At 38.5% G+C, this 25536-nt stretch overlaps 1 protein-coding gene across 1 annotated transcript in view; it reads left to right on the forward strand.

The window, feature by feature from the left end:
* Window positions 1-227: 227 nt before the first annotated feature.
* TRPC4AP (transient receptor potential cation channel subfamily C member 4 associated protein) overlaps window positions 228-25536 on the forward strand; it is a 74180-nt gene continuing 48871 nt past the window's right edge. Inside the window, exons 1-3 of the mRNA XM_082432084.1 lie at window positions 228-444; window positions 22265-22393; window positions 25199-25315. Of these exons, the coding sequence (XP_082288210.1) occupies window positions 277-444; window positions 22265-22393; window positions 25199-25315 (414 nt within the window). The 5' untranslated portion in view covers window positions 228-276. The remainder of the gene's footprint in view (window positions 445-22264; window positions 22394-25198; window positions 25316-25536) is intronic.

Raw genomic sequence — 25536 nt, forward strand, 5'->3', positions numbered from 1 at the left:
GGACCTGTCTTCGACCTCGGGGGACCTCACTGAAATGCTGGACGGAGGGGCCAGAAGGATAAGTGGCGCAAGAAACGCCACATCGCTCTCTCGCACCTGCCCTCCTGAGAGCAGGACTACATTTCCCAGCAGTCCCCGCGGCGCGCACGGCCCCTGCCACGCGTCTTGCGCCTCTGCCGTCAGCCCGCTGGGGGCGCTGTGGCGACCCCTCCGCCGCCCCGTAGGAATCTCCGCGGCCCCGGGGCCGCTTGCTTCCTGTTTGTCGGACGAGGAGACATGGCGGCGGCGCCGGCGGCTGCTGGGTCTGGGGCCGGCCGAGGGCGACGGGCGGCGGCAACTGTGGCGGCTTGGGGCGGATGGGGCGGCCGGCCGCGGCCTGGTAACATTCTGCTGCAGCTGCGGCAGGGCCAGCTGACCGGCCGGGGCCTGGTCCGGGCCGTGCAGGTACGAAGCCGGCCCGGAGGGGCGGGGCGGGGTGGACCGGGCGGGAGCTGGCGGGGGGCCGGGCAAGAGGCCTTTCCAGGCCGCCGCTGTACGGGCCCGACCCCTCTTGGCTGGCCGCGGGGCCTCCCTGTGGGCTGTCGCGACGCTGTCAGCCGCGGCGGGGCAGTGGGCAGCGGCAGGCTAGAGGCTCCGGGTTAGGGGCCGAGCAGGGCTGGGCTGCATCGGGCATTGATGGCGTGTACGAGTCCTAGGCCCAGCTCCTGGATCCTCCCTTCCTTGCGCCACGTCTGCACGTCTGGGGGACCCTGGGCGAGTTTGCTGTAGCCTCTACGGGCCGCGAGTTTCTTCCCCGTGACTTGGGCGGTGGGTCATCACTGCAAACCCCAAACGGTTCGCAAGCCATCATAAATGTCATTCTCTCAGAGAGGCCTTTCCTCGACATAACCCTACCCCTTCTAAAGTGGGTCCCCATTGTTATTCAGTTACAGGCCTGAATTCGTTCCGTTCACATTACTTTCTTAGTCTGTAATTACATATTTCTTTGTTGTCTATCCTTTTTCTCGCCTGTATCCCACGTTAGGCTGAGCTCCAGCGGGTGCAGGGACTGTATCTGGTTTGCCAGAGTAGAGCGTCATGGTTAAGGCTAGGGCTCTGGAGTCAGGCCTGGATTCAGAACCCTGCTGTCTCTTGCTTGGGCAAGTTACGTTTCTGTGACTCAGTTTCCTGATTTGTAAAATGGAGATGATAATTAGTAACCTACCCGTTAAGGTGTTGTGGGCATCGAAGACAATTGTGTAAAGCGTTAAATGCATTTCTGGTGCACAGTAAAAAGCTGAAGAGTAATCAGTTAATGCTATAATTGGTATCTGGCTTGTAATAGTGCCCAATATATGATCAGTATTTTTTTTTTTTTTTGAGTGAATGAAGGACACTGCTTTAGGGTAAAGCAGGATGAATAAACCTAGGCTGCTCGCTCCTCTACTCCACCCGCCCCCATGTTCCCAGAACTTACGTTGCAAACACACCTGTAAAACATTGGCTTAATTTAAGGACAGCTTTTGCATAAAGAAACTTTTTAAGTAAATACAGGAATAGTAATAAAGTGATTGGTGGGAGTGGAGTGGGAATTGGGTAGATGAGGGAGAGAATGAGAGTGAGACTTTCCACAGTATAACTTTATATATGAACTTAATTTTGAACCACGTCAGTATTACTCATATGGTTAAAAGGACAGAATATAAGATAAAGACCAGGTGGTCTGTGTTTGTAGAGGGTTACAGATGAAGAAGCAGTTCTGGGTGAACAGTATTTTCCTGAACATCAGTTGACCATAGATGAGCAACTTTTTTCCCTTTGCATTCTTCTCTATCTGCCGTAAGATTCTGGAAATACTTGCTCTATCCTTTAACCCAAAGACCCTTAACTGAGCTGGGTATGTAGGAATGGGCAGAAAGGGAACTAACTCACCTTTACTGAGCACATATTTTGGATCAAGCATTGTGCATGGTATACAGTGTCTTTATTTAATTCTCAATCTTTTGAATCAAGTGTCGGGACTCATCTCAACACAGATGAAGAAACTGAGGCTCAGAAAAATTAGGTAATTTGCTCCTAAGCACTCGTCTTGATAATCCTCTATGTTCTGAGGGCAATAGGGAGCCACGGAAGTTCTTTAACTTAATGAATGGGGAAATTTAGTACACTTAATTTGTTTCCAGTGCTGGATGACTTGGAATGGGAGGAGACTGAAGAAGCTCACCAGATAGAAGGTGCTGGAATGTTCTTGAGCCTGGTCTAGTCTGTTTATTGTGGTAATCAGTAATTGTATACAGACAGGAGTGGGAGCTATTTCAGAGGTTGAGATGGAGGTACCTTCCCAAAACTATAGTGAAGATAAAGTGGGGAACTTCATCTTTCAGATGTGTCCTTTCTTAGTCACTTTCTTTGATCTCTTCCTTGCTACACCCCCACGTTGCAGAATAAATTATATCCTCACAAGTATTTCCATAGCACAGTAAGCATATCCATTATGGCATGTGGTATACTTGGAAAGACCAGATTAAAATTTTTTTTCTTTATGTTTTAAACACATAAAATTTACCTTCTTAATCATTTTTAAGTGTGCAGTCAGTAGTGTCAAGTATTCACATTGTTGCGAAACAGATCTCCAGAATTTTTTCATATTGCAAATCTGAAACTCAACCCATTAAACAACTACTTTTTTCCCCTCCCCCATCCCCTGGTAACCACCATTCTACTACTTTCTGTTTCCATGAATTTGATTACTTTAGATACCTCATATAAGTGGAATCATACATTGTCTTTTTGTGCCTGGCTTATTTCACTTAGCATAATATCCTCAAGGTTCATCCATGTTGTAGCATGTAACAGGATTTCCTTGGAAAAGACCAGATTTTGAAGTAAGATGGACCTGGATTGAATCCTAGTTCTGTCAGTTATAACTAGGTTATATTATTTAACCTCTCTAAACCTCAGTTTCATTATTTCTAAAATGGCTGTAGTAACATCTACCTCATAGGGCTGTTAGGAGGAGTGAAATAACATGTCTAAAAAGCTTGGCCAGTGTGTGGCACATAGTAAATGTTCAGTAAATAGTTGCCATCAGCTCATAGCTATCAGACTGGGCTTCTTGAGAGACTGTGTCTTATTTTTCTTTGTGTCTGCAGAGGCTGAAATACTTGAAATACTGTATGTGAGGGCTCTGTCCTCCTCCTCCTTAGTCCTGTCTCTTTGTCTATCCCAAACAGTCCCATGGCTTTAAGGAGTTCTGGAGTCAGATTACCTAGGTTTGAGTTCCAGCTCTGGTACATATTTGCTATGTGTCTTTGGACAAGTAGCGTAATCTCTTTATGCGTCAGTTTCTTCATTTTTAAAATAGAGATAATCATGGGACCTAACCTGCTAAAGCTGTGGTAAGGACCAAGAGCGTTTATACATATAAAGCACTTAAAATGGTGTCTGAAATATAGTAAGCATGCTATAAAGATTAGCAACTATCGTTTTTAGCAAAACTATATTCTGATAGATCTTAAATCTGTGTTTCAATCCTGGTTTCTCTCTTTAGCTCCAGTTGGATATATCCAGATACTTTCTCAGGATCTCCACCTAGGTTTCTAATGGTCACCTCAAACTTAATATGGCAAATACAATTCCTGATTCCTCTTGCACCAAACCTGATCTTCCTCAAGTCCCAAACGGAACTTGAGAGAAGCCTGGGAGAAGACCCCAGGCCACATGATTTAGAATGGGCCTGTCCTACTTGGATTTTAATGTGCCTTATTTTCATCTCTCCCTTTCAATTTGACCTCTATCAAGGTAATAAAATATGCTGGTATGATGCTTTAGCATTTACAGAGCCTGTTCACATTTATCAGCACATTTGATCCCTAAAGCAAATCAGATCTTATAATCCCTTGCTTAAAACCTTCCAATGGCATCCCATTGCAGTTGGAATCAAATCCAGATTCCTTTCCAGGGGTGCACAAGACTCTGCACGATCAGTGGGAATTGAGGGAAAGGGATAGACTAGGCAAAGCAGCTCACACAGGTCATGACCCACCGCACCTAGAGATGTTACTGCAGTTTGGCAATCTGGTGACAGGCTAGGTTACGCCATCCTGTTTTGTTTCCCAAATTTCCGGTCATTGCTTCCTTCGTGATTATTGGCATATCTAAATTCTACCTGAGTGTTACTTCATATATATTTTTTCAGATTGACTCCTCTTTTTTTTTTTAAATTTCAATTGGCACAATTGTTTTAACCTTGTTCTGAGCATTAGCATTTGAAACCTAGCGGTTCAAGTCAAATACAGTCTTCCTTTGCCTGTCAAGGATAATTTGATATCGAAAACCCCGTAGATAGGATAAATTCTCATTAATTAAAAATATGAATAATATTTAAACAGTTTTTGTATTCGCAAACCATAAAATTCATTCTTATATTAAAACAAATCCCATTAAAGTAGACACAAGCATTCATTGGTTAATGTTTGTTATCAGAATAATATAACAGTGTATTTAATCTTCATTAATTAAAGGTATTTAATCTTCATTAATTATTCTTTAAGAAGGCTATTTACTTGCACTTAATACATTTTGAGGCATTAGATATCTTAGGACTAAACAAGTAAGATATACATTTTATGTTTATGGAATTCAGCCTTTAATTATTTAAAAAGAAAAGCAGTAAAGACAAAAACAAGTCAATGAAAACTGTCAATGTCTGGAAGTGTCACATTCACTAAACAGGTTGACAGCTTAGGTAGCATGATGTAAGAGATTATCACTCCTGTAAACTGTCAAACCACAAGTATTCTGAGAGAAGAAACCCATACAACATCTGCCAAAAATTCAACTTTGAAGATGCCTGGATGGTGGCTCTTTTCATCACACTACTCAGCTGTTCACAAGGGAAACAAAATCCAGATGATTATTTTTATTTTATTTATTTATTTATAAATTTATTTACTTTTGGCTGCATTGGGTCTTCGTTGCTGCATGTGGGATTTCTCTAGTTGCGGCGAGCAGTGGCTACTCTCCGTTGCGGTGCGCGGGCTTCTCGTTGCGGTGGCTTCTCTTGTTGCAGAGTGCAGGCTCTAGGCACGCGGGCTTCGGTAGTTGTGGCACGCGGGCTCTAGAGCGCAGGTTCAGTAGTTGTGGCGCACGGGCTTAGTTGCTCCACGGCATGTGGGATCTTCCTGGACCAGGGCTCAAACCCATGTCCCCTGCATTGGCAGGTGGATTCTTTTTTTTTTAAATTTAATTAATTAATTAATTTTTATTTTTGGCTGTGTTGGGTCTTCGTTGTTGAGCATGGGCTTTCTCTAGTTGCGGCGAGCGGGGGCTACTCTTTCGTTGAGGTGCGCAGGCTTCTCATTACAGTGGCTTCTCTTGTTGCGGAGCACGGGCTCTAGGCACACGGGCTTCAGTAGTTGTGGCACACGGGCTCAGTAGTTGTGGCTTGCAGGCTCTAGAGCGCAGGCTTCAGTAGTTGTGGCTCACGGGCTTAGTTGCTCCGCGGCATGTGGGACCTTCCTGGACCAGGGCTCGAACCCATGTCTCCTGCATTGGCAGGCGGAGTCTTAACCACTGCACCACCAAGGAAGCCCCAGTAGGCAGATTCTTAACCACTGTGCCACCAGGGAAGCCCAAGATGTTTATTTTTAAATGGGAGTAAATGCCTTGTGAGACAAACTAGTAGTAGTAAAAGAAATTCCATGTGAAGTTGAATATTTTGCATACGATTTGGAGGATCTCTGGATATCATGAACCTTGTAACAAATAACAGCAGTGCCCCCACTTTTCACCGCCAAGTTCCACCCTCCCCAGGCAACCACTGCCCACACTGTAGCTGTTTTCTTTTGTAGGGCAAGAGTCCAGGAAACAGGAAAGCCAGCATTCTAAATAACATGCTTATAAGGCTATTTCTTGACTTCACAGTTTTAGAGATTATCTGTTTTCTTTCTCTTGTAGAGATTAGGATTTAATTCACAGCACCCTGTGCCACACATTTGGCCTCCATCATTTTCCTTATGTAATTATATCACTTTTGGCTGTTGGTGTTAAGTATTTACATTATGATGATAGTGATAAGATATAATTGTTTATAGCAGAGCCATATAGTATACAACATTTGTATTTGTTCTGTATAATTTGTTTTTCTTAGAGTTAAAAGCTGCCCTTTCTCCCCCTACTTTTTAAATTGAGACACAAATATAGTAGAATTCACCCTTTCAGTGTATAGTTCTACAAGTCTTGACAAGCACACACAGTTGTGTGGCCACCACTACAGTTAGGATTTAGAAATTCCCTTGTAGTAGTCAACCCCTTCCCCACCGCCCTCCTTTGGCAACTTCTCATCTGTTTTCTATTCTGTTAATGCTATTTTACTGACTATCATAGAAGTGGAATCATTCCATATGTAGCATTTTGAGTCTGGCTTCTTTCACTAGTATAATCATCCTTATAAAATTTGCTTTTCTTTTTGTTTACTTACAATTTACTCCCAAATTCTAAAACTCCTACTTTTTTTTTTTTTTTTTTAAAGAAATCCTTCTTGGAACCCTCTGTCCTCCAATTTGAACTAGTTATTTGCTAGAACAGCTGTATAGCTGAATTCTTGGGATTTCCCTTCACCAAATTCAGGGCATTTTATTTCTTTTTCTCATGTTTTGGATCTCTGTTTTATGAATCCTGTTTTCCTTTTTCTTGGGGGAGTACATTCTCTAGTAGCCTCCTAGGAAAGCCTACATGGGAGGTAACTTTTTTTTAAAGCTTGCGTGTCTGAAAATGTCTTTTATTCTTATACTTGAGTATTTAGTTTAGCTGGGTATAGAATTCTAAGTTGGAAGTTATTTTCCCTTAAATTTTTAATGGCATTATATTATTCCATTGTCTTTAAGTATTTGGTGTAGCTGTTGAGAGGTTCTGTTCTGATTCCCTGTCTTTTGTGCATGGCCTATTTTCCCACTCCTCACTCCCTAAGCATTTTTAGGATCATCTCTCTTTCTGGTATTCTGAAATTTAACTATGATATGCATTGATGAAAGTCTTTCTTTTTATTCATTGTGGATACACTTTGTGTAGATATACATTAAAATATATAACAACTATAATAAAGTCATGTCTATCACCTGACATTGCCTAACCCCCTCTGCAAAATGATTGCACTAAGTGTTCTCTTAGGATCTTCCTATTTTTGAAAGACATTTTCTCTCCTGTGAAGTTCGGGCTGTGATTGCTTTGGAGAGCTTCATGGAATAGGTGAGACTTGAGTTGGTTCTGAAGAATGAGTAGAATTTTAACAGTAGCAGAGATATTTCTGAGACTAAGAACACCACTGAGAAAGTCCTCATAACCAGCCATTAGAAGATGGAAGAGAAAGTGAAGTGCTCCTGTGGGACATAGGTGGGAGATAAGTTTAGATATTTGGGAATATAGTGGGGAGGGTAACTAACAGTTATTGAGCATACACAGTTTGTCATTGTGCAGGTACTTGGGTTTTTTTTTTTTTAAGTTTATTGTTAAATATTTGACCTACGAAAAGCGGTAATAAGTAATGCCAGTGTGTTACAACAATAAACATGTACCCACGACCAAATTTGAGGAGTTACCAATATATTTAATGCCCCTTTCATGTCAGTCCCTCCCTGCCAGAGGTGCCTGTCTTGAATAGATAACATATGCACATGTACAAAAGGGTTACAGAGAAAAGTAAGTCTCCCTTGCAAACAGCCCATTACCACCTCTACTAGCACCCTCCAGTTCTACTCCCAGAGGCAACTACGGTTTTGATTTCTTGTGTATCTCTCTATCTAAGCTTAGGAAAGCAAATATGTCTCTATATGTTTGTCCTTACACAAGTGATACTGTACTATACGCACTGTTGTGCGTCCAGCTTTTTTCACTTAAAATATATTTTAGAGATCCTTCCATAATCAGTACATACAGATTATTTTGTTTTAGGTGTTTACAAAACATTTTGTGTTGAAATATACAAATAAAAATGCACAAAGAATAATGAACAGCCAAATGCAACTTCCAACATTGCATTTAGTTGTACTAGTTTTCATGCTTTATGTAAATAGAATCAAACTGTGTGTACTGAGTCTGCCTTCTTTCAATCAACATTGTGAAATTCATCCATGATGATGGGTGAAGCTGTAGTTCATTCATTTTCATTTCTGTATAGTATTCTGTGGTATTAAACCACAGTTAATTCATTGTACTTTTGATGAGTATTTGGGATCTATCCAGTTTTTGGCTATTGTGAATAATGCTTATGTGAACATTCTTGTACATGTCTCTTGATGTGTATATGCACAATTTCTTTTGGGTATATACTTAGAAGTAGAATTGCTGGGTTATACGATATACATAGGTTCAGCATCAGCAGCTGTTGCTGAACAGTTTTGCAAGTGGTTGTACTAATTTACAATCCCACCAGCAGTGTATATGAGTTCCTGTTGTTCCATGTTCTCGCTAACCTATGGTACTGCCAGTCTTTTTAATTTTAGTCATTCTAGTGTGTGAGCAGTAGAATCTCATTATGGTTTTAGTTTGTGTTTCCCTCATGACTCATGAAGTTAAGCACCTTTTCAGAAGTTTACTGGCCATTTGGACATTCTCTCTTGTGGATTACCTGTTCAAATCTTTTGCACATTTTTCTGGTGGGGTTTTTCTTTCTTTCTTTTTTTTTTTTTTTTAATTGATTTGAAGTTCTTTTTATTCGCTGGATATGAGCCCTTTGTGGTGATGTTTTGCAGATATCTTCTCTTATTTGGTGGCTTGCCTTTTTAGTCTCTAAAAAGATCTTTTTTTTTTCTTTTTTCTTTTTTATAAATTTATTTATTTATTTATGGCTGTGTTGAGTCTTTCGTTTCTGTGCGAGGGCTTTCTCTAGTTGCGGCAAGTGGGGGCCCCTCTTCATCGCGGTGCGCGGGCCTCTCACTGTCACGGCCTCTCGTTGTGGAGCACAGGCTCCAGACGCGCAGGCTCAGTAGCTGTGGCTCACAGGCCCAGTTGCTCCGCGGCATGTGGGATCCTTCCAGACCAGGGCTCGAACCCATGTCCCTGCATTAGCAGGCGGATTCTCAACCACTGCGCCACCAGGGAAGCCCTAAAAAGATCTTTTGATGAACAGAAGTGCTTTATTTTAATATGACTCATTGTATAACTATTTTCCTTTATGGTTAGTGCTTTTGTATTAAGTTTAATAAATCTTTGCCTACCCTTCTATTTATCTTCTAGAAGCTTTATTGTTTTGCCTTTTCCATTTAAACATACACTCCACTTGGAATTTATTTTTGGATGTGGTGTGAGCTTTTCAATAGAGATACCAAGTTGACTTGTTATTTATTGAAAAGTCTTTTTTGTCCATCCAGTGCTCTGTAGTGTTTGTTTTCACATCTGTTTCATGTCTGTTCTGTTTCTCTGTCCATTTACCCGTACACTGATATCACATTGTCCTATTTTCTGTAACTTTATATGTGTTGATTTTGGTTATAGAATATTGAATCAGAAGAGTAGCTTCTCCTACTTATCTTCAAGATTCCTTTGGCTCTTCTAGCCCCTTTGCATTTCCATATACATTTTAGAATGAGCTTGTACATTTTTACAAAAAATTTTGATTGGGATTGCCTTCAATCTATTCAGTACAACACATTCATTCTCTCTCTCCTGCCCTTACTCCTCTTTTTCTCTGATCTGGTCTCCCTTAATCTCTCTTGATAATGTTTTATGTATGTAATTTTCTATATAGTGGTCTTGCCTAACTTTTGTTAGATTTATTCCTTGGCATTTGACATGATTTGATGGTATTGTAAATAGTGTTTTTAAAATTGCGTTTTCTCACTGTAGCTGTAAGATAAAAACAAGATTGATTTTTGTATTGCTTCAGCATTTATATTGCTCCTATATTTTAATACTTTACCTTTAGATTATTTTGGATTGTATATGTATACAATCATCTGCGAATATCATATCTGCAAATGAAGCTTTTATCCTTTCTAATCTTACATCTTTTTTTTTTTTTTTCCTTGCCTAAATGTGCTATTTGGGATGCTCCAGTACAGTGAATTGAATTGGCATGTTCCTGATCTGAGAGGGAGAGCCTTAAACATTTAACCATTAAGTATGATGTTTGCTGAAGATTTTCTGTAGATACTGTTATTAGTTCACTTCTTTTCTGAGTTTGAGTTTATGATGTTGAATTCTATCAGAATGCTTTTTCTGCATTGAGATGTTCATATAATTGTTTTCCTTGTGTTATTAATGTGATGAATTACATTGAGTAAAATTTTCAAATATTAAACCAAATCTGAATTTCTGATTCAAAATTTCATCCTTTTTATAGATTGCTAAATTTGATTCACTAATTTTTTTTATTAGGATTTTTATCCTTCTGTGTTCATGAGTGAAAGTAGCCTATAATTTTCCTTTCTCTGGGTTTTGGTATCAAGTTTATCCTGGCCACTAGTCATAGCTTTAGTTGGACCCCACGAATTTTGATCTGTAGTGTTTTCATTGTCATTTATTTCAGAATATTTTTGGATTTCTTCTTTGACCTATACATTTTTTAGAAGAGATATTTCTTAATTTCCAAACATTAGGGTTTTATAATTATCTTTCTGTTACAGATTTTAGGCTGACTGCACTGCAGTCAGGGAACATAGTCTGTATTTCAGTTCATTTAAATATGTTGAAATTTGCTCTATGGCCTAGCAACTGGTCATTTTGTAAACGTTCTGTGTACTTGCAAAGAATGTGTAACGAGTAGTTATTAGATGTAGTGTCAGTTTCTGCTGTGAAGCCATCTGGGATTTTGATAGGAACTGCAATGAATCAATAGTGAGGGTATTGCCATATTAGAAATATTAAGTCTTCCAATCTTTGAACATGGATGACTTTCCATTTGCTTTTTTTACTTCTTTAATTTCTTTCAGTGATGTTTTGTAGTTTCATTGTACAAGTCTTGTATCCCTTTTGTTAAATTTATTCATAAGTATTTTATTCTTTTTGATGATGTTGTAAATGGGATTGCTTTCTTTTTTGTTTTTTTTTTGTGATTAATTTGTGCTTTTATTTGCCAGTATAAATACAGTAGCCTGCAAATTTTTTAATCTAAAAAGTACATTTTATATCACAATCCAACACACACAAATATATAATATGTATACATATGTAAAAGTGAAACAAAAGTTTTGCCAAAAACGTCTACCCTGCCTGTTAATTCTTTTTAAGACTTTTTTTTTTCAACCAAGGCTGAACTGCCCTGACACATCAAAATCACCAAAGTCCCTAGTTCATCTTAGGGTTCACTATAATGAAGTGAATAGTGTTGCACGTTCTATGGGTTTGGACAAAAGTATGATGACATAAAATCATTATAATGTCATACAAAGTATTTTCACCACTCATAAAAACTTCTGTACTCTGTGTATTCATCTCCCCTCTTCCCCCAAACTCCTGACAACCATTGATCTTTTTATTGTCTCCATTGTTTTGCCTCTTCCAGAATGGCATATAGTTGGAATCTATTTTTCTTTTTTCCTTGAAGACCATAAGACCACTCATGGCCCACCCATGCATGGACCGGACAGGCTCTAGGTGGCAAACTCCCCCACTAAATACTGTAGGTTTCCTTCCAGTACTGAGCCCTGTCCCACTGGTCCTGCCCGGTAGCCACGTAAAAGTGCAGAGAGATACATATTGGGTACTTGTTCATAGGAAGGCCACAAGTTTTGTGCCCCTTGTCACAGTGAACCCAAGTTCCTGTTGGGTGTGTTATAAACAGACGAGCCATTTCTTCAGACCCCTGCTCTGAGCACACCCATGGGATTGCTTTCTTATTTTCACTTTTGGATTCTTCATTGCAGGTGTGTAGAAATTCAGGTGATTTTTGTATATTGATTTTGTATCCTGCAATCTTGCTGAACTCATTTATTAGCTCTAATAATTTGTGTGTGTGTGTGTGTGTGTGTGTGTGTGTGTGTGTGTGTGTGTGTGTGTGTAGGGGTTCCTTAATATATTCTGTATGCAAGATGATAGCATCTGTAAATATAGTTTTACAAATTCCTTTTCAATCTGCATGCCCTTATTTCTTTTTCTTGCATTGTTGCTGTGGCTAGAATCTCTAGTACAATGTTAAATAGAAGTTGTGAGGGGTAACGTCTTTGCCATTTTCATGATCATTTTGGGAAATCATTCAGGCTTTCACTTTTTTAAAAAGTAAAGTCCATACTTCATTCAGATTTCCCCAATTTTTCTTTTTTTTTTTACTTGAAGTATAGTTGATTTACAATATCATATTGTTTCAGGTGTACAAGATAGTGATTCAGTATTTTTATGGATTATACTCCATTTAAAGTTACTATAAAATAATGGCTATATTTCCCTGTGCTGTACAAAATATCCTTGTTGCTTATTTATTTTATACATAGTTTGTATCTCTTATTGTCCTTCCCCTCTTTCCACTGGTAACCACTAGTTTGTTCTCAGTATCTGTGAGTCTGTTTCTTTTTTGTTATATTCATTCGTTTTATTTTTTATTTTATTAAAAATTTTTTTTTATTGGCGTATAATTGCTTTGCAATGTTGTGTTAGTTTCTGCTGTACAGTGAAGTGAATCAACTGTATGTGTACATATATCCCCTCCCTCTTGGACCTCCCTCCCCCACCCCTGAACCCATCCATCTAGGTCATCAGAGAGCACCGAGCTGAGCTCCCTGTGCTATACAGCAGGTTCCCACTAGCTATCTGTTTTACACATGATAGTGTATTTATGTCAAACCTAATCTCCCAATTCATCCTGCCACCCCTTCCCCCCCATGTCCACACGTCCGTTCTCTAGGTCGGCCTTTCTATTCCTGCCCTGCAGACAGGTTCATCTGTACCATTTTCCTAGATTCCATATATGTGTGTTTTTGTCTTTCTGATTTACTTCACTCTGTATGACAGACTCTAGGTCCATCCACATCTCTACAAATGACCCAATTTCATTTCTTTTTATGGCTGAGTAATATTCTGTTATATATATGTACCACATCTTCTTTACCCATTCATATTTCGATGGACATTTAGGTTGTTTCATGTCCTGGCTATTGTAAATAGTGCTGCAGTAAACAGTGGGGTACATGTGTCTTTTTGAATTACGGTTTTCTCAGGGTATATGACCAGTAGTGGGATTGCTGGGTCATATGGTAGTTCTAGTTTTAGTTTTTTAAGGAACTTCCATACTGTTCTCCACAGTGGCTGTATCAATTTACATTCCCACCAACGGTGCAAGAGGGTTCCCTTTCTCCGCATCCTCTCCAGCATTTGTTTGTAGATTTTTTGATGATGGCCATTCTGACCAGTGTGAGGTGATACCTCATTGTAGTCTTGATTTGCATTTCTCTAATAGTGATGTTGAGCATCTTTTAATGTGCCTCTTGGCCATCTGTATGCCTTCTTTGCTGAAATGTCTATTTAGGTCTTCTGCCCATTTTTTGATTGGGTAGTTTGTTTTTTTTTTTGATATTGAGCTGCATGAGCTGTTTGTATATTTTGGAGATTAATCCTTTGTCTGTTGCTTCATTTGCAAATATTTTCTCCCATTCTGTGAGTTGTCTTTTTGTCTTGTTTATGGTTTCCTTTGCTGTGCAAAAGCTTTTAAGTTTAATTAGGTCCTATTTGCTTATCTTTGTTTTTATTTTCATTACTCTAGGAGGTGGGTCATAAAAGATCTTGCTGTGATTTATGTCAATGAGTGTTTTTCCTATGTTTTCCTCTAAGAGTTTTATAGTGTCTGATCCTACATTTAGGTCTTTAATCCATTTTGAGTTTATTTTTGTGTATGGTGTTAGGGAGTATTCTAATTTCATTCTTTTACGTGTAGTTGTCCAGTTTTCCCAGCACCATTTATTGAAGAGGCTGTCTTGTCTCCATTGTATATTCTTGCCTCCTTTGTTATAGATTAGGTGACCATACATGTGCGGGTTTATCTCTGGGCTTTCTATCCTGTACCATTGATGTATATTTGTTTTTGTGCCAGTACCATACTGTCTTGATTACTGTAACTTTGTAGTATAGTCTGAAGTTGGGGAGCCTGATTCCTTCAGCTCCATTTTTCTTTCTCAAGATTGCTTTGGCTATTTGGGGTCTTTTTTGTGTTTCCATACAAACTGTATGATTTTTTGTCCTAATTCTGTGAAAAATGCCATTGGTAATTTGATAGAGATTGCGTTGAATCTGTAGATTTCTTTGGGTAATATAGTCATTTTCACAATATTGATTCTTCCAATCCAGGAACATGGTATATCTCCCCATTTCTTTATGCCATCTTTGATTTCTTTCATCAATGTTTTATAGTTTGCTGAGTACAGGTCTTTTGCCTCCTTAGGTAGGTTTATTCCTAGGTATTTTATTCTTTTTGCTGCAATGGTAAATGGGAGTGTTTCCTTAATTTCTCTTTCTGATCTTCTGTTGTTAGTGTATAGGAATGCAAGAGATTTCTGTGCATTAATTTTGTATCCTGCAACCTTACCAAATTCATTGATTAGTTCTAATAGTTTTCTGGTGACATCTTTAGGATTTTCTATGGATGGTGTCATGTCATCTGCAAACAGTGACAGTTTTACTTTTTCTTTTCCAATTTGTATTCCTTTTATTTCTTTTTCTTTTCTGTTTCCTGTGGCTAGGACTTCCAACTGTGTTGAATAGTAGTGGCCAGAGTGGACATCCGTGTCTTGTTCCTGATCTTAGAGGAAATGCTTTCAGTTTTTCACCCACACCATCACCAGAATGATGTTTGCTGTGGGTTTGTCATATATGGCCTATATTATGTTGAGGTAGGTTCCCTCTATGCCCACTTTCTGGAGAGTTTTTATCATAAATGGGTGTTGAATTTTGTCAGAATCTTTTTCTGCATCTATTGAGGTGATCATATGCTTTTTTTCTTTAATTTTTAATATGGCGTATCACATTGATTGTTTTGCGTATGTTGAAGAATCCTTGCATCCTTGGGATAAATCCCACTTGATCATGGTGTATGATCTTTTTTTATATATATATAAATTTATTTATTTGTTTATTTATTGGCTGCGTGTGGGGTTTCTCTAGTTGCAGCGAGTGGATGCTACTCTTCGTGCAGTGCGTGGGCTTCTGATTCCGATGGCTTCTCTTGTTACGGAGCATGGGCGCTAGGTGTGTGGGCTTCAGTAGTTGTGGCACTTAGGCTCAGTAGTTGTGACTCGCAGGCTCTAGAGTGCAGGCTCAGTAGTTGTTGCACATGGACTTAGTTGCTCCGCGGCATGTGGGATGTTCCCAGACCAGGGCTCGAACCCGTGTCCCCTGCATTGGCAGGCGGATTCTTAACCACTGCGCCACCAGGCAAGTCCGGTGTATGATCTGTTTAATGTGTTATTGGTTTCTGTTTGCTAGTATTTTGTTGAGGATTCTTGCATCTATGTTCATCAGTGATATTGGTCTGTAATTTTCTTTTTTTGTGATATCTTTGTCTGGTTTTGGTATCAGGGTGATGGTGGCCTCATAGAATGAGTTTGGGAGTATTCCTCCATCTGCAGTTTTTTGGAAGAGTTTGAGAAGGATAGGTGTTAACTCTTCTCTAAATGTTTGATAGAATTCGCCTCTGAAACCATCTGGTCCTGAACTTTTGTCCATACTTCATTCAGATTTCCCCAGTTTTTCTTTTTCTTTTTTAAATTGAAGTGTAGTTGATTTACAGTATCATATTGTTTCAGGTGTACAACATAGTGATTCAGTATTTTTACGGATTATACTCTGTTTAAAGTTACTATAAAATAATGGCTATATTTCCCTGTTCTGTACAAAATATCCTTGTTGCTTATTTATTTTATACATAGTAGTTTGTATCTTTTATTGCCCCTCCCCTCTTTCCACTGGTAACCACTAGTTCACAGTATCTGAGTCTGTTTCTGTTTTGTTATATTCATTCATTTGTTTTATTTTTTAGGTTCCACATATGAGTGGTAATATACAGTATTTGTCTTTCTCTGTCTGACTTAGTTCACTAAGTATAATACCTTCTAGGTCCTTTCATCCTTTTTTATTGCTGAGTATATTGTATATTGATTTTGTATCCTGCAACCTTGTTTTCTGTTGTATATATATATACCACATTTTCTTTATCCATTCGTCTGTTGATGGACGCTTAGGTTGCTTCCATATCTTGGCTGTTGTAAATAGTGCTGCTATGAACATTGGGGTGCATGATTCTTTTTGAATTAGTGTTTTTGTTTTCCTCAGATATATAGCCAAGAGTGGAATTGCTGGATCATACAGTAGTTCTGTTTTCAGTTTTTTGAGGAACCTCTGTACTGTTTTCTGTACTGGCTGAAACAATTTACATTCCCACTAACAGTGTACTAGGGTTCCCTTTTCTCCACATCCTCCCCAATATTTGTTATTTGTAGGCTTTTTTTTTTTTTTTTTTTTTATTATTATTATTTTTTTTAAGTTGTTGTGGCTTGGCCAAGTTTGTGGGGGTTTTTGTTTTGTTTTTTTAATAAATTTATTTATTTATTTATTTATTTATTTATTTTTGGCTGTGTTGGGTCTTCGTTTCTGTGCGAGGGCTTTCTCCAGTTGTGGCGAGCAGGGGCCACTCTTCATCGCGGTGCGCAGGCCTCTCACTATCGTGGCCTCTCCTGTTATGGAGCACAGGCTCCAGTCACGCAGGCTCAGTAGTTGTGGCTCACGGGCTTAGTTGCTCCGTGGCATGTGGGATCTTCCCAGACCAGGGCTCGAACCCATGTCCCCTGCATTGGCAGGCAGACTCTCAACCACTATGCCACCAGGGAAGCCCCATGTAGACTTTTTGATGATAGACATTCTAACAGGTGTGAACTGATATCTTACTGTGGTTTTGTATTGCATTTCTCTGATGGTTAGCAATGTTGAGCATCTTTTCATGTGCCTCTTGGCCGTGTTTATGTCTTCTTTGAAAAAAATGTCTATTTAGGTCTTCCACCCATTTTTAAATTGGGTTGTTTATATTTTTTTCCTCTATTTGTTCTATTAAAGTATAGTTGATTTACAATGTTATGCTAATTTCTGCTAATTTGTGCTAATTGGGTTGTTTGTATTTTTGATTTGAGTTGTATGAACTGTTTATATATTTTAGATATTAATACCCTATCAGTCATATATTTGCAGATATTTTCTCCCATTCAGTAGGTTCTGCCTTTTCATGTTGTTGATGGTTTCCTTTGCTATGCAAAGGCTTTTAAGTTTGATCAGGTCCCATTTATTTATTTTTGCTTTTGTTTCTTTTGCCTTAGGAGACTGGTACAAAAACATACTGCTATGATTTATGTCAAAGTGTGTTCTGTCTATGTTCTCTTCTAGGGGTTTTATGGTTTCCAGTCTTACATTTAGGTCTTTAATCCATTTTGAGTTTATTTTTTATATGGTGTGAGAAAATATACAAATTTTTAAAAATTTTATTTTATTGAAGTATAGCTGGTTTACAGTGTTGTGTTACAGATTTCATTGTTTATCATGTAGCTGTAGTTTTCCCAACACCACTTATGGAAGAGACTGGCTTTTCTTATTGTATATTCTTGTCTCCTTTGTTGTAAATTAATTGACTATAAGTGTGGGGGTTTATTTCTGGGCTCTCTATTCTGTTCCACTGATCTATGTGTCTGCATGTATGTGCCAGTACTGTGCAGTTTTGGTTACTGTAGTTTTGTAGTATAGTCTGAAATCAGGGAGTATGTTACCTCCAGCTTTGTTCTTTTTTCCTCAGGATTGCTGTGGGTATACAAGGTCTTTTGTGGTTCCATATAAATTTTAGGAATTTGTTCTAGTTCTGTGAAAAATGCCATGGGTATTTTGATAGGGATTGCATTAAATCTGTAGATTGCTTTGGGTGTATGGACATTTTAACAATATCATTCTAATCCAAGAACACAGGATATTTTTCCATTTCTATGTATCATCCTTAATTTCCTTCATAAGTGTTTTATAGTTTTCCAAGTATAGGTCTTTTACCTCCTTGGTTAAGTTTATTTCTAGGTATTCTTTTTGGTATGATTTTAAGTGGGATTGTTTTCTTGTTTTCTCTTTCGATAGTTCATTATTAGTGTATATAAAAGCAACAGATTTCTGTATATTAATCTTGTGTTCTGCAACTTTATTGAATTCATTTATTCTAATAGTTTTTTGGTGGAAATTTTAGGGTTTTCTATATATGGTGTCATGTCATCTGCAAATAATGACAGTTTTACTTCTTTCCTTCCACTCTGAATGCCTTTTATTTCTTTTTCTTGTCTGATTGCTGTGGGTATGGCTTCCAATACTACATTAAGTAGAAGTAGCAAGAGTGGCATCCTTGTCTTTTTCCTGATTTTAGAAGAAAATCTTTTAGCTTTTCACTGTTGAGTATGATGTTAGCTGTGGGTTTGTCATAAATGACCTTTATTATGTTGAGGTATGTTCTCTGTATACCAACTTTGACAAGAGTTTTTATCATGAATGTATGTTGAATTTTGTGAAAAGCTTCTTCTGTATCTATTGAGACAATCATGTGATTTTTTTATCCTTTTCTTTTGTTAATGTGGTGTATCACTGATTGATTTGCGGATATTGAACCATCCTTGCATTTCTGGAATAAATCTCACTTTATCATGATGTATGATCACTTTTATATATTGTTGAATTCGGTTTGCTAGTATTTTGTTGAGGATTTTTGCATCTATATTCATCAGAAATATTGGCCTGTAATTTTGTTTTGTAGTGTCTTTGGTTTTGATATCAGGGTAATGGTGGCCTGGTAGAAGGAATTTGGGAGTGTTCCATCCTCTTCAATTTTCTGGAATAGTTTGAGTATAGGTATTATTTCTTCTTTATATGTTTGGTAGAATTCTCCTGTGAAGCTGTCTGGTCCTGGATTTTTGTTTGCTGGAAGTTTTTTAAATTTCAAATTGAGTTTCACTATTAGTGATCAAGCTGTTCAGATTTTCTGTTTCTTCCTGATTCAGTATTGGAAGGTTGTATATTTCTAGAAATTTGTCCATTTCTTCTAGGTTGTCCAACTTGTTGGCACATAACTGATCATAATATTCACTTGTGGTTTTTTTGTATCTGTGCGTGCTCTAGATCACAGGCTCAGTAGTTGTGGCTCATGGGCTTAGTTGCTTCACAGCATATGGGATCTTCCTGGACCAGGGATTGAACCTGTGTCCCCTGCATTGGCAGGCAGATTCTTAACCACTGTACCACCAGGGAAGTCCCTATCGTTACTTGTTTTCTGGTTGTTTTTGTAGTTCTCCTCTGTCCTCTTTTTCTTCTTTTAGTTTCTTCCTTTGTGGTTTGACGATTTTCTTTAGTGGCATGCTTGTGTTCCTTTTTCTCTAGTGTTTGTGTATCTATTTTAGGTTTTGATTTGTGGTTACTATGAGGTTCATATATGTTGACTTATAACTGTATTGACTTGTTTAAAACTAATAGTCATGTAAGTTCAAATGCATTCTAAAAGATCTACATTTTTTTTTACTCCTCTCCCTGCCATTTTGTTTTTGATGTCATAGTTTACATCTTTATGTTTATCCCTTTATTGTTTATTATAGTTACAGTTGACTTTACAATTTTTTGTGTTTTAATCTTCATAGAGCTTATTTAAGTGGTTGATCCTCAGCCTTTACAATATATTTGCCTTTCAGGCTTTCACTGTTAATTATGATGATAGCTGTGGAATTTTGATTAATGCCCTTTATCAGGTTGATTGCATTGATTAGTTTTCATGTTTGACCCAACCTTGCATTCCTGACATGCATCTTGCTTTGTCATGTTGTATAATCCTTTTTACATATTGTTGGATTTGGTTTGCTGGCACAGCTGATCCTTGAACAGTAGGTTTGAATTCCATGAGTCCACTTATACGTGGATTTTTTTCAATAAATACTTACTGCAGTACTACACGATCTGCAGTTGAATCTGTGGATGTGGAACCATGGATACAGGGCTGATTGTAAAATTCAACTGTATGGGCAGTTGTCACCCCTAACCCCCATGTTGTTCAAGGATCAGCTATTTTGCTGGGCATTTTTGTGTTTATATTCATCAGAGATATTGTTCTGTAAGTTTTCTTTTAATGTCTTTGTTTGGTTTTGGTATCAGGGTAATAGTAGCCTCATAGAATGAGTTGGGACGTGTTCCCTCCTCTTCTGTTTTATGGAAGAGTCTGTGAAGTATTTGCTAATTTCTCTTTAAATGTTCAGTAGAATTTACCAGTGAAGCATCTGGACGTGGGCTTTTCTTTGTGGGTAGTTTCTTTTCTTCCTTACTTGCTCCCTCCCTCCATTTCTTCCTTTCCTATTAAATTACTGATTTGAGCTCTTTAATTGTTGTAGGTATGTCAGATTTTCTATTTCTTCTTGAGTTAGTTTCTGTTGTTTGTGTCTTTCTGGGAATTTGTGTATTTCATCTAAGTTATGTAGTTTGTTGGCATACAGTTGCTCCTAGTACTTCCTTGTAAACCTTTTTATTTCCTTAAAATTGGTAGTATTGTCCCCTTTTTCATTCCTGAATATAGTTGAGTCAGTGTAAGTTGGTCCCTGTAACTATTTTCAATATTGTTGGTTTTTCAAAGAACCAAATTTGATTTTGTTGATTTTTCTCTGTTATTTTTTTTTTCTCTATATCACTTATTTTTGCAATGATCTTTTTAATTTCCTTGTGCTTGCTTTGGGTTTGGTTTATTCCTTTTTTCTCCTAGTTTCTTATGGGGGAAGATAATATCATCTGAGATCCCCTCTCCTTTTTAATATAAATGTTTATAGCTATAAATTTGTCTGTAAGCACTGCTTTTGCTGAGTCCCATGAAACCATTATTGTCTTCTGTTTCTTTCAAGGAAGGGAAAGATGTTTTTTCATAGTTTTGGGGCTTGCCTTGATTTGAGCTTGCTTGAAGTATATAAAATTTCTGATAATCATTTAGACCTATGAAAGTGGTAATTTCCTATGGCTCACCCTAATACAAATTACTTTCACAAACATCTCATTACCTCCCATTACCCCTGTATTATCTTATTTTTACAATCTAAGAAAACAAGCTCAGGAAGAATAATGGGACTTGTTCAAGGTCATAGGACTGATATGCGTCCGGATAGGCTGTTATTGAAGACCTGCATGTCCTGTAATAAATTACAGTGAACTTTTGATCTAATTGAGGGACAAGTGTACATGAAAATAATTCACTTCTGGCACCTGATAATGCTGTGTCCCCAAAGTAGATACTGCCATATTGATTAATGAACCTGTCATTAGACTAGGCTATTGCTCATGCCTTCAAACATTTACTGAGTGTCTGATCTGTGCCTAGCATTCTTTGAGAGAAAGAAGGTGTGCACAATAAACACAGCTTGGTACCTACTCTGAAGGAGCTTGTGGTCTACAGGAGGGGTGGACAAATGAACCAGTAATTATGATACAATATGATAAATGTTAGATAAGGCCCGAGACTCTTAGAAAGGAGAGAGGGGAAGGCCTATCAAGGAAAATTTCTGGTTTTTTAGCTTGCATTTAGGAGAAAGAGCTTTCTGGGTAGAAAAGACAGGGAGGAGAAAGAGCTTTCTGGGTAGAAAAGTCAGGGAGGAGAAGGAGCTTTCCAGATAGAAAAGACATCCAAAGATGTTCTGTGGCAGTAGAGTTCACCCTTGAACAATACAGGGGGTTCGGGGCACTGACCCTCCACAGTTGAAAATTCATATATAGGTTTGAGTCGGCCCTCCATACCTGCAGTTTCCCTGCACCCGCGGATTCAACCAGTCATGGATTGGGTAGTACTGTAGTATTTACTATTGAAAAAAATCCCATATGTAAGAGGACCCACACAGTTCAAACCTGTGTTTAAGGGTCAACTGTATGGGTGTGTGTGTAAATAATTACCCCCCTTGCCCCCACCTTAGGTTTATTTTCTCCCCGCACAGGTGGCATACCATATATACAGGTACACAGCTCTGTAGGCAGGGGAAGAGCATGTGCAGAGAGGCACAGAGAGAGAACATGTACATCTGGAGCCTAGAGCGGGCACTGGGAAAGAGATGAAGCTAGAGAGGAGAGTAGGTGATAGAATAGGAAGGGTGTGTATCACAAACAAGGAGCTGGACTTTTATCTTGCAGGCTGTTGGGGAACTTCTGAACGTTTCTAGAAAGACCTTTGAATTATTTGTCCTGGGTGGGTTTGGGAGCCAGCTGCTCTCTTTTGCTCTATATGCTAGTAGTTCTTTCCTCACCAGTAAAATTATCCTCTTTTTTTTTTTCTTTTGCCTCACAGTTCACTGAAACTTTTTTGACGGAGAGGGACAAACAGTCCAAATGGAGTGGAATTCCTCAGCTGCTCCTTAAGCTGTATGCAACGAGCCACCTCCACAGTGACTTCATTGAGTGCCAGAACATCCTCAAGGTAACTGTTAGGGGACTTGGAGGGACTGCATTCAGGGTCTCCAGATGATACAAGATGTCTGTTTTTTTTCTCTTCTTCTGCCTACTTTTTAAAATAGCCTGTTTTTATTGCATAAGCTATAGAAAATTTGGGAAGTTCAGAAAAAGTGCAAAGAAGAAAATAAAAATCACCAATAATCCCCCACCACCCAGAGATAATCACCATTAAGTTTCCTGTGTATATACTTTTGGGTTTTATTCACATTTGTTTTGTATCAGTGCTTGCTTAATTAAGGAGGCCTGTGCCCTGGGATTAGGTTACATTCTGTTTCAACAGGATTTAAAAGATCCCATTTGCTGAAGGTGCAAGGAAGTAGCCTTGTGGCTGTTGATAATTATGACTAGCATATAAAGATGAAGGGACTGGGCCTGGTGGTTGGGAGAGAGATGGAAAGAATGCATAGACATCCAGGGCAGTTGTTCTCAATCTTGAGTGTGTATCAGAGTCACCTGGAAGGCTTGTTAAAACACAGAGTGCTGGGCGCTACCAGCAGAGTTTCTGATTTAGTAAGTCAGACTTCAGCTTGGGGAGGTGGGTCCAACTTTGAATTTAGATTACTGGCTCTAATGTAGCTAAAACCCATGCAAGTTATATTTGATCATAATGAAATGATGTAATGTTTTTCAGAGGTGAAGTTCTGTTTATTATATCACGTAAGAAGTCATTTAAAAATATAATAGGGCCAAAAAGTTTAGTCTGTACCTTTGAGAAGAGATGTTTTGGGACTTCCCTGGTGGTCCAGTGGTAAAGAATCCGCCTTTACCACTGGCGGGGACGTGGGTTCGACCCCTGGTCAGGAAACTAAGATCCCACACACTGCAGGGCAACTAAGCCCACTTGCCACAACTACTGAGCCCGTGTGCCTCAACTAGAGAGCCTGCGTGCCGCAAACTACAGAGCCCACGTGCTCTGGAACCCGTGCACCACAACTACAGAGCCCAGGTGCCCTGGAGCCTGTGCGCCACAACTAGAGAAGAGAAAACCCGCACGCCACAACTAGAGAGAAACCTGCGCACTGCAATGAAAGATCCCGCGTGCCTCAACGAAGATCCTGCATGCTGCAACTAAGACCTAACACAGCCAGAAATAAATTAATTAATTAATAAATAATAAATCTTTAAAAAAAAAGAAGAGATGTTTTGTCTATACAACTTTTTTGTAAGTTGAAAATCATTCCCAAATAAAAGTTTAATTAAAAAAAAGACATTTTGTGTTCTTGATCTTCTCACAGTCTGATTAGGATAGAAATAATTAGTGTCTTACACTTGTTTGAAAACATTTTGCAAGGAATAATGCATTATTTCATTTGATTCCTACAAAATCTCTGAGATATGAGGTAGATGAAAGAGGGAAATTAATATTTTGAGTGCTTGCTATGTGATCATCATTTCTTTATGCACTCAGCAAATACTTATTTGAAATTTACTGTGTACCAGGCATATTTAATTTTTATGATAACTCTGTGAGATGGGTGGTATTAGTGTATTAGTCCAAAATACTTTGATTGCAGGTAACAGTAACCCACTCAGATTAGCAAAAAAGATCTTTTATTGTCTCACGTAATCGGAAAGCACAGATGTGAATTGAGGGGCCAAATAGAGTTAGGCTGTCCATTTCTTATCTTGACATCTGTGTGTGGCCTCATGTTCCTCCACGGAAGTAGGGCTGTTGCCTGAGGAAGAGAAAAGGAGATACTGAGCAGGCAAATCCAGATGTCTTCTCCGTTCCCTTTTTCAGTTGAGAAAACAGACTCAGCATAACCTGCCCAAAGTCACGTGGCTATTATTGCTGTGAGCCCAGATTTGTCTTACTCCAGAAACCAGTTTCCATTGTACCATGTTGCCAGCAGAATTACATTCTAGTTTTATAAATGAGAGAAATGAAACCCAGAGAAAGTAGTTCAGTCACTTACTAATTATGTGATCTTGCACAACTTTGTGATTTTGTTTTTCACCTGTAAAACTACACTCACCTCATTGAATTGTTTTAAAGATTAAATGGGCTAAAGTATAGAAACCCAGTGCTTGGCATATAATAGGTTATCCATAAGAGAGGGTTCTGCTTTTTCTTGATGTGTGGTATCTGGACCAACATCAGCATCACTTGGGGACTTATTATAAATGCACATTCTCAGGCCCCACCCCAGACCTATTAAATCAGAAACTGCAGGTGGGACCCAGCAGTCTGGGTTTTAACAAGCCCTTCAGATGATTCGGATGCTCATCACTGTGTGAGAACTACTGCTCTAGCCCACTGTGTTCCATCTTCCCTCGGGGTTCCTGAGAAGGGAGCATAATGAGTAGGGCCCTATTATATTCTTCCTATCCTATCTCTTGTTTCACCCAAAATAGTTCTGCTTTCTTTTGTAAGCACAGACTCAGGAGCCACACTTCCTAGGTTTAAGTCCTGACTCTGTCACATACCCTGTATGACATTGACAACTTCTTTGTGTCTCAGTCTCCTTATCTGTAAAATTGGGCTGATAAATTACTATTATATCATTGGGTCGTGAGGATTAAAATAGGTAATAGATGAAGTACTTAGAACCATGCCTGGTACATAATAAGTGTTTAATAAGTTAGCTATTACTACTGTTAAAACAACTTTTATTATATCAGCTTTTCTGTAAGATTTTTTTTTTTTTTATGGTTCATTGTCTTTGACCTCATGGGAGTTCAAGTTGTGACTAAAATGCAAACTGGTGTTTTGGTGTCTGGTTTGTGTTGGATACTAAACTGAATGTCTTTCTGTATCCTTTTTCACTAGGAAATTTCTCCTCTTCTCTCCATGGAGGCTATGGCATTTGTTACTGAAGAGAGGAAACTTACCCAAGAAACCACTTATCCAAATACTTATATTTTTGATTTGTTTGGAGGTGTTGATGTAAGTTGTTGTTTATTATTACTACTGCTACTTAATGGCTTGGGAATTTAACTCTTGAAATGGGAGGTAGGAAATGTTTTAGAATTTATAGCAAACATTTCAGAATTTTCATCTTTTTTTCATGATTTTTAAAAAATGTTTATTGAGTTATAATTTACATACCATACAGTTCACTTGCTTTACTTGTACAATTCAGTGATTTTTGGTGTATTTACAGAATT

Source organism: Balaenoptera physalus (genome assembly GCF_965194825.1).
Source record: "Balaenoptera physalus genome assembly, chromosome: 16".
Classification (NCBI taxonomy): Eukaryota; Metazoa; Chordata; class Mammalia; order Artiodactyla; family Balaenopteridae; genus Balaenoptera; species Balaenoptera physalus.